General features: G+C 49.7%; 1 protein-coding gene across 4 annotated transcripts; it reads right to left on the bottom strand.

Annotated features, from left to right (window-relative positions):
* Nucleotides 1–170: 170 nt before the first annotated feature.
* On the bottom strand, nucleotides 171–13,969 carry KLHDC2 (kelch domain containing 2). 4 transcript variants are annotated; one of them, XM_035551485.2, is made up of 14 exons: nucleotides 13,899–13,969; nucleotides 13,235–13,402; nucleotides 12,283–12,362; nucleotides 11,110–11,227; nucleotides 9,645–9,760; nucleotides 7,366–7,447; nucleotides 7,175–7,258; nucleotides 4,793–4,873; nucleotides 4,657–4,715; nucleotides 4,212–4,321; nucleotides 3,675–3,747; nucleotides 2,476–2,563; nucleotides 1,569–1,621; nucleotides 171–1,271 (listed from the first exon to the last, which is right to left on the bottom strand). In XM_035551485.2, the coding sequence occupies exons 2-14, from the start codon at nucleotides 13,388–13,390 to the stop codon at nucleotides 1,148–1,150; spliced, it is 1,224 nt and encodes a 407-aa protein (XP_035407378.1). In that variant the 5' UTR covers nucleotides 13,391–13,402; nucleotides 13,899–13,969; the 3' UTR covers nucleotides 171–1,147. The 4 variants fall into 4 exon arrangements, with proteins under 4 accessions (XP_035407378.1, XP_035407376.1, XP_035407377.1 ...); XM_035551483.2 differs by having other exon boundaries at nucleotides 13,850–13,967; XM_035551484.2 differs by having other exon boundaries at nucleotides 13,235–13,433; nucleotides 13,850–13,966.
* Between the last annotated feature and the right edge of the window lie 274 nt (nucleotides 13,970–14,243).

Genomic DNA, 14,243 nt, shown 5'->3' on the forward strand with positions numbered 1-14,243 from the left:
ACGCAGGAAGAGCTGGAGCTGAGTCAAAATAAAGCTGCGTTTGCTGTATCAGCATCCCCCAGAGCTCTGAAAGTGCATCTTGGCACTTGTTGTCTGCACCACCCTCAGCACTTCCTGAAGCCACAGCTAAAGCTTATAAAAGAAATCAGCACAAAACTCCAGTACAGGAATTGTTTCGTTCTAGAAGTCAGTTGTTTATTGATTATTTTTTTTTTTGAGGACAGCTTAAACATGATTTAACCCCTTCCCCGCAGCAGCACAGCCTGTTCCTTGTCCCAGCTGTCCCCTGCTGGGACTGCTGATAGATGGACCTGAGCTGCCCGAGGCAGGCACTGACCTACTGCACAGCTGCTCGCAGTGTTCCTTCACCCTGCTGGAGTCCTCTGGGGCTCAGGCTGGTCCAGCTGCAGGTGAGCTCCACGGGTTACTGACACAGCTGATAACAGGCTCAAGCGCTTTTAGTTACACTTCTCAGGGCAGAATATCTGCTACCTAAGGTTCACAACTGAAGTTCCACAACATAAAGAGTTTCAAAAAACAAACTAGAAACAAGCGGAGTAGTGGTGCTTTAACAGCTGAAGGTTTACAACAGTTTATCAACGCCGATAATGTACAATTTTCAAATCCTACTTCTCTGACCTTAACTGGTTGTGGCAAAAAGTATGTTAAGCAGTTTCCTAATGCTGTAGACTAAACCAGGACGCGCCCATCACAGCACTCTTCAGCCTAGACTAAAGCAACACTCCTCTTGCACGGCCGTGGTGTGCCTCTGTACTGCCTGCACGACCACTGGAGTCCGCAGGTCCTGGACTGGGACTCCACAAAAATATCCCTACGCATGCACGCCTCATCTCCCTGCTTGGGGCTGGCCCTCACAAGTACTTCAAGGTGGACAAACCCAGAACTAGTTGAAGCTTAAGCACAGGATACACCTCCACTTGCATTAAATACATTTATTGCAAACATCTTTACACAAAAATAGGTTCTCTCTAGGCCATTCACATGCAACGTAAAGGCAGGAAGCAGCTACCTACAGTACAGCTATTTAATCTATACAGGGTTAACGCTTGCCACACTCGGTACAATTACTGCAGCTCGGGGTTGCTCATCCATGCACTGCCTGTGCAGAGATGTCAGTGCAGAGGGCTTAGGAGCCTGAGGTGTTGTTGCTTCCAAACCGCTGATTGACGCTGTGCAGCAAGTGCTTGGGGAGGCAATTCCAGGAGCTGGCCAACATCTCCTTAAAGCAAATGACTGCTTCGAGGCACAGCCTTGGGGAGAAGGAATACGCAGCTGTTGTTAACATGGATTTGAACAAGTCCTGCAAACTAAGCTAATTATTTACAGCTAGTTAGTTAGGGCTTGTTCTTATCTTCAGCGCCGAATGCATACACCTGAAAGGAATCTCACTCTAGCCTCATACTTGGCTGCTGTGGTTTCATCTTCCTTCAGGGGAAGAAATGTTTTCAAGTATTTTAGCAACCTAAGAAACAGCTCTGGCACTAATCCTGCACGGGTTGGTTTAGAAGGGGACACAACCGTTTAACGTTGAAGCCTTGCCTTCTTACCTTACGAGAGATCTTGGCTGTAGAGAAAACACGAGTATTTCATTACTGTGAGCCTGGAGGGGGAGAGAAGCAGTTTGATTATGTGGAGTCACATATTACAGCAGCAGCCAAAAAAGCCGAGGGTCAAGCACAAAGGAACCCTGGCAAACAGCAAGAGTTCACGTAAGCCACAGCGGCAGCGGACAAGCTGACTAGGGACTTGCTCGCCAAATCCTACAGCGCGTGTAGTTACCAGCACTCAGGGAACTACAGCTGGGTTTAAAAAACAGATCAAGGGCCCTGGTATACAAAGAGCTGAAGGGGAACGTGGGCATGTTGTTAAATGATTTCATGTCTGCTCCCATCCTGCCAGCGCAGTGCCAGCGCCCCGTGGCACGGAGCACCGAGTATTGCACCACTCCTGTTTGCCACCTGCCGGCTCCACCTGACGCCCACTGCTCCTCCCACCACAAGGTGCTGCCGCTGTGCCCCTTCCAGCCAAGGGGGGATTTTACAGCCCACAATGCTCCCCTGGTCCCGTCTGGAGAGCCCCTCGCTGTCCAGCCCGTGCTCACCAGCCCTCCCTGGAGGCATCACTGAAGAAATTGCTTTGGGAGGGGCTCCCCGAAAACAGCCTGGTGAGAGGCGCAGGGCAAAGCTAAAGAAACAGCTAGGAGATAAGAACAGGCTCCAAGCGAAACACAAGCGTGAGGGACAGCAAGTCACGGTTTGTTTGAATAACGACGTGTTTTCTAGAAAAGCAGCAAAACGTTTCCCCTCGGAGCTTTGTCTGTGCACCTCTGCCAGGCCTCAGTACCGCGCGCTGCTGACTGCAAGCATTTCAAACCTGCGGGAGCGCTGAGAAATCACAGCTCCTGCAGGAAGGGCCGGGCTGCACAGGAAGGGAAAAAGCTCGACATAAACTTACGGCTTTAGAATGGGCAAGTAAGTTGTTGGCACAGCCCCCAAAGACGATCACCTCTCCCTCTTCGCTTGCACAAGCGGTGTGCCACAACCTGCAAACAAGACAGCGCTGCGTTACACAAAAACCCAACCCCACCCAAAACCCCACGGCTGGGATTTGTACGTGAAGTTAACACGGGCCAGTCTGCCTTTCCGCCACTGCGCTGCAGAGCTGACCGATTCAACAGGAGTTTATGCTCAGAGAAAACCTCCTGGCCAGTAAACCACGGGCTGCGCGGGCTGCCCTGGTCAGAGCAGGGCTGTGAAGCCTCCTGCAAGCGCAGGCACGTGTGGGATCCACGGTCCCATCGCTGCTGGAGGATGGCTGCAAGGATCTGCTTGCACAAGCTGTGTTTTCACATCCCACTCGAGCCAAAAGACTGACGGAACACAACCCGTCAGATCCTGCGCCGCTCTCCGAGACTTGTGCCAACAACTGAGCTGAGCACCGACGTATCGCTGCCTGCTGCTCCGGAGCAGGGAAGGCAAGCGGGGGGCAGCTCAGCTGGTGAGTGCCCAGCACAACAGACCTCTCCTCGGCCCCACCAGCGCGAGCGGGGCCAAAGGGGCAGAGCGGGAAGTATCGCTGCTCCGAGTCATTTAACCTCAAACCCAAGTATTTCCCCAGACAAGAGGGATCGCATTAACTCACAGGACACGGGTGGTTTCGATGCCACACGCATGCATCACGGTAGTTTTGATGCTTTTAAATTGCTGGTCATCACCTTTAATTTGTTCAGCAGGTCTTTACGGAAGACAAAAACATTCTGGGTGTGCACAGGGCCAGCCACTAGTGAGGATGCGCAAAGCAGCGCGTGTTTGGTGGCACAGCAGGAACACACGGGTGCTGGTTAGCTCTTGTGCCGGCACTCAGAGCTCAGCCAGAGCATGCCAAGCCCTCAATCCCCGTGTCTCCGGCTGTTTCACAAAGCACTGAGCTATATGCTGCCTCCCGCACCAGTCGTACGGTGGCGTTAATCTCCCATTTTGTGCCCAGATTCAGTCCATCAGCGTTCCTGGGGCAGGAACTGCTAATACAAGGTACTGTATTGTTAAGAAAGATGAGTGCTGTGAAGAGGATGTGTGTCCTCTCTCTCACAGCCAATGTGAAAAGCTTCCTCACTTCTTTTTTGTGTATGTTTCCAAGTACTGCGTGTATCGTACCTTGGTTTTTCAGAATAGTTATGCTCAAACTGTACCCACTCATTCTTGCTGATACAATAAATCCAAGCATCACCTGAAAACAAGCAAAACCCCAAATACAAACGGTATTAGATCAGTTCTGTCACGGTTGCTACAGTAAACACATGCTCTGGTATAACACAGTCTATTTTTGTTCTTAAGGCAAGTTTTTCAGGTAAAACCCTACAAAATTTTGGGCTGTCTATTTGAAAACAGGAGTTTATCAGTGGTTTATAGGAATGAAGACAGGAGGGAAAGATGGAGAACTATAAAGCTCTTACTAATTGCAATTTGCATTAGATACATTTTTAGAGCAGCCTAAGTCCCATAAATAGCAGAGTCTCAACACACTCAGCGACTCCTACTCTGCCAGTTTAGCTGGTGACCATACGGAGCTGGATCAAAAGTACGTGGAAGGAATGTGAAAAGAATTTACGGTGCCTAGGCAATAACTCAGGCCTCTGTGCGCAACTATTTAAGAACACAAAGACAACACAAAATCCTTCTGGAATGACTTACTCAATGGCTGCTTGTCAGTGGTGAATCCTCCAAAGAGAAAGAGATGATCTGAGGAAATTGGTGTTAAAGAATGCCACGATCGGCCGACCGGGCAAATGCCTTGCGTGATTCTGTATTTCAATAAAAGCACCGTAAATTACAGATGTGCTACGATAAAATACTGCTCTTCTTTCCTGGTCATTGCTTTTCAGGTATTTGAACTATGCAACTCCATACCGCGCACAGTTCATGACCCACCAGGGAGTTTATTACTTTAGACACGGTAAAAGAGTTTTGCTCATATCAGTACTTGGAAAATGCTGACAGCAAAGTCAGGAGGCTCAACTCCATTTGAGTTTACGCACTTAGTGGCGTTTACTAAGTTTCATTGGATTGATTAGAAGCGAATAAAAATGACATCTTCGTATTGCTTTACACACAAAAGAACTCAAGTTTTAGTACCTACATTTCATTCCACTCCCACGTATCCAAATTCAGATAGTAAAGGTCGTTCATTCGGGACTCCTACAATAAAGCAGGCTGCAGTTGAAATTCTCCATCTGTGCTCCAGTAGCACGCTGGTAAACCGCGCTGGGACTTACTCTGTATCTGCCACCGAACACGTAGCCTCTGTTCCCAACCGTAGCACAGGCATGGGCTGCTCGTGGGGACGGAGTTTTACCCTGGGGACAGAAAAAAGTGAAAGTAGAAGGTTAAATTTGATACAATAACAAAAGAAAGGCAATGTCACTGCAATAGAAGCCTGCAGTGGATTGAGTAAAGCAAGGAGCTCGCTCACACACACACAGAGAGAGAGAGAGAGGGAGAGGGAGAGGAGAGAGGGTCCCACAGGTCACCACCCAAGGAGGTGAGAGGCTGAACTACAGTCACATTTAAGGTCAACAAGGAACAGGGAGTGAAAAAACATCCAGTAGTCATTTTGTGTTCAGGAACTTGTTTTTTCTGCTGGATGGAAGATCAGAAAACTCATTAAAAAATATTTTTTCTTTTTATGCATCAAGGTACAAATTTTGCTTTTAGAAGAGGGCTCAGACAGTCACAGAGGACCTCACGCTATAAACAAGACAGTGATACCATGAATCAGTGATACGATGAATCAGGTTGTTTTTTTTTGTAAATTATTCTTCTGAAATAATTGAGATCCTTCTGCATTAAGACAAGGCAATTCTTCAGTAATTTGAGCAAGGAGTTATTTAACTCAAATTTAATTTCCTCCAATTCTGTAGCAGTATCACTCCATTCGCCTGTTCCTCAGTCCTCCTGGGACACTTCACATGGTGTCTCTTTGCAATAACAGTGTTTTGCTTTGCCCATGATCCAGCACCCAAGCGGAACGCACCGAACTGTCACGCTGCAGCGAGGATGACAGGGAAGCAGACGTTTTGTTTTCCTGAGCTCCCCAGGAGAACAACGCTACTGAAGCATGAAAGAAAGCAACCCAAGGGGAAAAATGATGAAGAGCAAAAAAAAAAATAAATAAAAAAGCAAAACAAAAGGCAAGTTTCTCATTTTTGGAGAGGATAGGAGCAGGTAAATAACGTAAATGAGCATTCAACAGCTGTGTCAAGTTGCGCTAGTGAAGGTTTGGACTGGACACGAGGCAGAATTTCTTCACCGAGCGTGAAGAGAACGGGCTGCCCAGGGAGGCGGTGGGGTCCCCAGCCCGGAGGTATTTAAGAGACGCGTGGACGTGGCGCTGAGGGACAGGGCTTAGTGGTGGGACTCGGGAGGTCAGGTTGATGGCTGGATGCGGTGATCCTGAAGGCCTTTTCCAACCTGACCCACTGTGTGATTCTGTGAAACAAATTATTTAAATTTGGTTTAAATGGTCTCAGGACTGCCACAGAGCAGGCAAGCAGGGAATTTTTATTTTTCGTGGATGTTTCCAAGCAAGTCCTACTGACAGTGTTTTAAACCCCTCTCTTAACAGTCCTTTCCCACAAACGCCTCGTAGGAAGGCTGCAAACACAGCTAATGACACCCCCAGAACCCATGCAGAGGAGAGAAGTTTACAGTCACACTTTGCTGGCAAATAAGCAAGGTGCAGGGGATTAAGACAGCTCGCTCGGGAAGCGTGAGAAGGGAGGAGAGCCCAGGTCACAGAGCCCTAAGCTTTAGCTCTTGGCCAGGTTTCCTCCCGGGGCCGGATCAGACAGGCTGCCTGTCTCAGGAGCAGCAGCAGCCCGCGGCGCTGCAGACGCAGAGCATCCAGCCGCAGCTACACAGCGGCTCTCAGTCAGCAGAGCGGGATTCATCCAACGTGAAAACAAACTTCGCAAGCACCAGAGTGAGAAGATCAGCTCCACACAGTCCCCTTGTTCCAGCACCCCATCTCGTGACCCCGCGAGGCACGTCTCATGTCCTCCCGCTAGCCGGCACCAGGCATTTCAGGGAGCTCTTCCACAGAGAAGGAACTCTTGAACTCCTGGCACTCAGGGACTGGTTTGTATACCCTGAAGGAGGCAGGACCACGGAGCACCAGACAACTGCTCGCTTGGCAGTTAAAGGCTGGTGACGTATAAACAAAGGTGCAGGGTGGAGCAGGAAAGTAAAATAAAATAAAATAAAATAAAATCGGGTGAACTGACATGCTTCTTGCTTGGGTACAGTTAACCACATCTTCTAAAATAATGCCTGGGAGACAGCAGCTAGAGGTGGCACCCCGCAGCGGGCAGGATACGACAGGATGAGCCCGTTTCATCCTGCGGGTTAGCTGAGGGCACAGCAAGCACCGGGACATCTGCGGCCCACAGCCACCAGGGCTGGGACAGCCTGCTGTTAATGCCACGCAGCGAGGCCGCTTTTATCAGCAACCTCTTCTAATTAAAACAAGTTAAATCAGTGAACCCCGGCCTAGGAGAGCCCTGCGTATTTTCACGGGAAGTGAGAAGAGAAACGGCACACAGTGCCCACGTTCCTGAGGGGCTGTAACTTAAAACAACCGGTGTAAGAAGAGTAATTACCGTCGTTATAGGCTGGCTCCAGGTAAAAGTTTCAGTGTCCAGAACATGCACGTGGTCATTCCACCCTCTTGGAAGACCTGAATTCTTTAAAAATATTTAATAATATTTGATAAGAAGCACGTTTTAACAAGCACTAATGGAATATTAGAGGTTAAACAGGAATTGCACAAGGGTGGGAAAAGTTACCTTACCCAAAAAGAAGTTTCATCGAATTCAAAAGTTCCTCGTTGCTTCCCTTCAGGAAAATAACCATAGCCTCCAAAAAATATTAGCCTGAAACAAAACAAGCAAGAAGGTCTGTTAGAAATATTATCCCATATGGTGCGACAAATTAAAGCCCTGTAAAGGCTGGGCTCAAACAGAAGTCAGGAAAACCAGGGAAGCACCTTTGACTTCGTTGCTTCCAACACGTCAACAGTGCAAGTTTTCCAGGCGTGGGCCCTGTTTCTTGCCTAATCGACCCTACCTCCCCCAGTAAATCCCTCTGTAGGTGTTTTCCAGGCCCCAGGCTTCCAAGTTTTGCTCCGGTTCCAACTGCGAAGCTGCCAGGCCCGCTGCCTGCTCACTGCGCTCCAGCCTGTGTTACTGGGGCTCTCACGGGGCAGCTACGGGGGTCTGCTCCTGACGGTTCCTGCCTCCACCCTTCCCAGGCCGGCCGCTCCCTCTCCCTGATCCCAAAATGCTCACAGACACTCCTGGAAGAAGCATGGGGATGGAGATGTGCTGCCTGCGTGCGCTGGGCTGGGCAGGGCAGGGCGGCCACGCGAGGCACAAGGCCTGCAGACACCCACAGCCGCTGGAGCTGCCTGCGAAGGTTTCGGGTTCCTGCGAAGGTTTCGGGGAAAGGCACTGCTCACTGTACTCGTGTTTTGTCTCAAAGCCTGAAGGACAGTTCCTGGGAGCACTCCCGCAGCTGCTTTTCCTTTCCCGTCACCTTGTGAAAGCGTGATTTACGTTGATGTTTGGGTTTCAGCACTGACTAGGAATGAATTGCCAGAAAGTCGTCCCGAAGTACGCAGTAACCAACTCAGCACCCACAACTCCGTCTTGCTAACGCCGTAGCAGCAAGCTTTCCCTCCCCAGGACGCACCAAGCGGCGCAGGCACCCGTCACGTTGCACAAGGACACGGGGCACATCCCGCACTTCATTCCCCCACCGCAGCAAAGCCAGAGCCAACACAGCGAGCCCGGCTGCGCTAGCAGGAGGGCGGTGCCTGCGCTGCCCAGGCGAGGCAGTAAAAAGGTCGCAAGTAAAAGCCTGCAGAGCCCCGGCACGACGTGATGCTGAGCCTCAGAGCCCTGCCAGCTGCGAACAAGAAGTAGAAGCCCCGACCACCACCTGCTCACAGCAGAGCTCAGCCCCAGCAGCACCACGTGCCCGCTCACAGCCTGCAGAGCCCTGCTCTGTGGGGAACGGCCCTTCCAGCCCTCCTGCAGGACACGGGTCTGGCCACGCGAGCTGTCACCTGCTCATTTTCGGGTCCTGTTCTCTGGAAGCTGGGAAGCCCCTGAGAAGCCGGCCCTGAGCCCAAGGAGAGAGCCAAATGCTCCCGCCTGCCCCGAGACGATCCCCTTCTGCCCCCGGCCTGCTGAGCGCTGGGTGCAGGGCGCTTGTGGAAGGGGGAAGCCACCACAGCAGGGGCATTCCTCAGCCTGCCCCCCGGCACCAGGAGGCTGCAGCAATCTCATCACGCAGCTCCCTGCGGTGGGGGCTAGCACGACACTAACTGAGCGGGGGGAGGCTGCAAGGCAATGCTTTGCGTGTCAGCTCATCTGGCTCCGACGCCTCCTCCTCATCCTCCTCATCTTTTCCGAGGTTCGCGACGCCAAAAGGCCTTCTGGCATCTCTGGGACACTGCTCCAGCACATTAAGTCAGATAACATCGCCAGCAGATCATCCGATGCATTCCGGTTTTGCGCAACCAGCACAAAACACGCAGAATTAAGCTTGTGCGGTGCTGAAACAGTCACATGTTTTTTGACTAAAATGGCTTCCTGCTCCTGAACTATCAGACACACAAGCTGCCCCACAAGGCACAGCCAAAAGATTGCCTTCTGCGTGTAACAGGAATCCTAGAGCAGGCTTCTGGCAGAATAAATCCAGATGCAATTGCCAGGGGGAACAACGCCGATACAAGGAACCACTGATGTACTGAGAATGCACCGTGGAAGATTTGCCTGTCAGGAGCCCACATTTTGGATTGTGACTCACCCAGATACTTTGCAGCTTACACATACCCAAACTGGGAGTGAGGTTTTCCATTTATCAACAGTTAAAGGACAGAGCAGCTTTAAAAGGCTGGCTGGGGGACAAATCCAGCATCTTCCTGAAGCACGTACGTGCTGCAGGCAAGAAATCTTTCTGCAGCCCTTGTTTAAACAAAAAGACACAACAACGACAAGGCTAAGAGTGATTAAAGCAAACACACACGCAAGGACAGCTGTGCTGACTTCATTGCTGGAGCCTTACTTGTTTTTGTAAACCCAAACGCCAAGTTTGTCCTTTGATGAAGGGGGGACCCCCTGACACTCTACTCTGACCCACTGCAGCACTTTGTCCGTGGATCTGGAATTTAACATGTAGAACTGTAGAAAATAAAAAGATTTTTTTTACCCACACAGTTAGCTTAAAGCTTAAGTCTGACTGATGTTAAAATAATAACTTTTAATTAGCATGTATTGGTACAGAAACACTATAAAAGTTCTTTTCCTAGCTGCACAGACTACTGACAACGTTTGGAACAAAATATGGATCTAAAGATCCTTGTCTTTTTGCAGACTCAAGCCCCAAACTTTCTTTTACGAAAGTCACAGGACCGTCAACATTGAGTGGTACCATCCAGAAGCTGAAACAGGATAAAATGAAGGTGTGCACAATGTAGCAATTGTCTCGTGATTAAAAAAAATAAAAAATAAATAAAAAATAAAATGTTTTTAAGGCCTCATCCCTTCTCTGTGTGTTGTATCATTTTACACGGAGAGAGGTGGCTGGTACACACACATATAAGCTACCCGAAAGGTCAGAATACCACCAGCAGGAAGGAAGCAACTCACACTTAATAAATTTAGTTTGGTTCAGACTGTTTACGAGTCTTGCAGCAGGTTACTTGCAGTTTATATTTAAGAGTGAGACCAAAACCGTTTAATTTAAGCCCCACTTTCAGAACATCAAAATGTTTTCAGGTACTCCAGAGAAGAGTGAGTAACGTTTCAAAGCATTTACAGATCACCTGCTGATACTGTTTCAGTGACCTCTGGAAACTCCCAGGCTTCAGAGGAAGCAAACTCCCAAGCACCACCGCAATACAATTCACGGGGTGAGCTGCTCTAGAGCAACCGCCACCCAAACAAGTAACAGGTCACGGTGCTCCTTCGGTGGTGGAAAGCAACAGGGGTACATCCGTCATGTGAAATGATGCAGAGCTGAAGGCTAACTTGTTTTCCAGACTTCAGGTTAGCTGACCTGTTGCAGGGAGACTAATAACTACACTGATAAAAGCGTGCCAGCTAATCACTTGCATGGAAAAAAAGATTCAAGTGCTAAGCACCGTATTTTGTTAGTCAAAATCTCTCTGGCAAGCACAAAAAGAACATGGCTTCAATTAGTTCGCATCTGAGGAAGCTGCTGACAGCATGAGAAAGCTGGTTATCTGCTTGCCGGTAGGTGAAAATATCATTCTGCAGAAGCCATGGAGGACACGGTGACTAGATACATGTTCAGCATCCCTGGCTATTGACATTTAAGCTCTGAAACAGGATTCGACCTGTCCAGTGATTCAGAAGAAAATGCTTTTGTGATTTGTTATGACACATTTCTTGTTTTGGATGGATAGTAATTAACTGAAAAGTCCACCTCTATCTCCTACAAAATGGGACCAAAGCTAACGACCGGAAACTTCTTTGTGAGGAAGAGTTTACTAAATTAAATTACTGACCTTGTTTGTATTGCCCCGCGCGTGATGTCCTCCGAACAGGTACACCACTCTGTCTACGCACACCGCACAACTTCCAGACATGGAAGGCGGAACATCTCCTTCTGTTTTACTCTTCTTCCTAGAAGCACAGTTTAAAATACTACATCCGATCAAACCAAGCAGTAACAATTTTCTCTGCAGTGGAATTTTATAACGCTACCAGTATGGTTTTAATTATGCCAAGTCCCTGCGGACCCTTCAGTTAGGAGTTTTTCAGACCCAGGCACTTTAACAATTTACAGCACTTGGCAGGTATGATGAAGGGGTGGCGTGGGGAAAGGTCAACTTAATTAACACGTGTTTTCTGGGGGAGGAATCCCGTCTGCCCAGTTCAGGAGTTTGGTGTGATTTTCATGTTCAATATCCCAGAAAGATCCCCAGGCAAAGAGGCTGCACCTGTCTAAACTGAGGGTTTCCATTTTGCTACTTTTTTTTTTAATGCTTGTAAACACAAAGAAAAGCTTCCATCCCCTGCTCAAGGCTCTCCTCAACCACTCTGGTGACTGCAGGCAGTGCTGAAGCTGCATTTTCTCCAAAGCACCGAGGGGGCCAGGTCTCACAGAGCAAGGCCCCAGCTAGGAACAGAATCGGAGCATCGTATTCCCTTCTCTTGTACCATCAGGCACGCGGGTTTCACACTACTTCCAGGTTCCTACTGATCTAAGAAGACACGGTAGTTTCTTTGGCAGCATAAATATTTAAAAACAACTCCTTAAAAGGACAAGAAACAAAAACATAAGGTACCCTCAATAACATAACAAAAACACAAGGTACCCTCAATGCACTCTTCACCAGTGAGGGGTACACGTACAATTTTCAGGTGCTATATCCTATACCAGATATCCCAAAACACTTTGGGCTGTTGATCACATTTTCCTGTACGGGCTGCCTGAGCTGTCTCTCCCACCTCACCCCTGTGAAAATATACTTTTTTTCCACATGGCAAAAACAAACAAAAAACCTAACAACCCTGGAAACACTGCACGCATTCATGCAACAGTCTGATACGTGGGAATAAAGAGATCAGGAAATTCTCTCTCTGTTCACAGACCCTCAGCGTGGTTTCTGTACCAATTTAAGAACTTCTCTTTTTTCCCATAACGCAAAAATTATTAAGTTAATTATTTACTGTACCATCTTCCGGTTTCCATGTTGTAGATCCATATTTCATCTCTAGGCAGATAGAAGTCATAAAATCCCCTAACTTGGGCATTCTGCAGAACAGTTCCGAAAAGCAAAAGAAAAAGAAAAAGAAGGATGCTTGAATTAGACTCCCGTGAATGTTTAAAAGCCCTCAGAGACCTAATCTGAGAAAGCAGCAGGAGCAATGCCTGCTGCAGTCCTGTACCTCTCACCCAGGAGAGCAGGTATTAGATCATTTTAGCTTCTGCTGGGGACCACACAAACTCCCAGCAGAGCCAGACACTGGGACAAACAGAAGCTAAACCTCTGTTTGTATCCCCAAGAGGATAGATATGGTGCACAAATGAACCAGTCTTCTTTTTAAATCCCCCATCCCCTCCATGAAAAGCAGAACAATACACCAAAAGCTTTGTCCTGAGCTACAGTTTATCTACTGAATTTGCTGTCAAACAATTTTCATTCCTGTCAAAACCGTAGAACGGCTTGGTTCTACTTGCTCTACACCCCCCTTAAGCTAAACAACCAACTTGTGCTCGTTAACATGCAACACACAGCTGTGCTGATAATGGTGGACATAAAAGCACCATTTTGCACGGTGCGCACTTCAAATCAGACAGCATTTCCTCCTCCTCCAACAGAGGCACGACTTAAGGAAGGCACACGACACTCAGCATCCCACAAAAGTTATCTGTGTGCCAAGATCTGTATTTAACGCCCATGATTATTTCAGTAACTCGAACCTCTTAAATGCCCTATTCTAATTTGTTAAATGCATTTATTTTTTCTCCAGAGGAGGGATGATTTTACAGATTCATTTCCAAACTAATGGGGCCCAATTACCAGCACCACGGGCGGCAGGCGGCTCGCTTAGCAGGGAGGAGAGCGGCGTACCTTGTAGCCTCCCCAGACATACACGCAGCGCCTGTCGGTGACAGCCACGTACCTTGTAGCCTCCCCAGACGTACATGCAGCGCCCGTCGGTGACGGCCACGTGCCCGCTGCGCTCCGCGGGGCTGTCGTTCTCCAGCTGCTCGAAGCTGTCCTCAGCCGGAGCCGGGAGCTCCTCGTCGGCCTGCAGGTCCTCGTTGTCATCAGCCATGTCGACAGGGTGCTACGTGCACAGAATAACACACGGTGCGAGGCTTTGAAAAACAACAGGGAAAAAGAGGAGAGGAGAAGAACAGAAGCTGCGTTGTGTGGTGCCTCTCACAAGGAGCTACGGGTGGAGGCTGCCCCCTCAGCCAGCAGCGCTTCGGGCGGGGAGTCCTGACTTGCGTGCAATTTATGAGGGTTTCAGCCGCCTATTTATACCAAGGTCTCCATTTTATTTTTTTACGGACGCCTACGTAGGAACACCCTGACACCCAGAACCAGAACCCCCAAGGCACTCACCTCAGAGCTCTGCCTCCAGCTCCGCCTTTACACCGAAGCCCCTCTCAGGCAGAGCCCCCTCGTGCCCCCTCCGCACCCCCCAACCGCTGCAAACGAGGCTCCCCCCGGCCCCCTCAGGCCCCCCCCGGCGGGCAGGGCTCCCCCCGGCCCCCCCAGCCCCCGTTACCTCGGGGCCGAGCCCGCCCGGCGCTGCCCCCCGGCCCCCTCGGCCTCACCTGGGCGGGCCGCGCAGCGCCAACATCCGCCGGGGCCGCTTCCGCCAGCGCCGCGCAGGCTCCGCTCCGCCCGCCACGGGCACGTCACGGGCCGCGCAGGCCCCGCCACCCTCAGGGCCCTGCCCCGCCGGCCCTCCTCACAGAAAGCGGCTTGAAGGCGTTTCTCTGTCACGAGAAAGCCCTATCGGCCGAAATACCGGGATTTTACAGACCCCAAAACACCCAAACTAACACTAAGTGCTCGTCAGTTTCAGCACATACAAGATTCCGCCTCTCTTCCAACTCCCAGTCACAAACTTCCCTTTTCTGATACAAGTTTGCCCAAAAGACTCCTTCCCCCCCCCG

Source organism: Cygnus atratus, chromosome 5, assembly GCF_013377495.2.
Source record: "Cygnus atratus isolate AKBS03 ecotype Queensland, Australia chromosome 5, CAtr_DNAZoo_HiC_assembly, whole genome shotgun sequence".
Classification (NCBI taxonomy): Eukaryota; Metazoa; Chordata; class Aves; order Anseriformes; family Anatidae; genus Cygnus; species Cygnus atratus.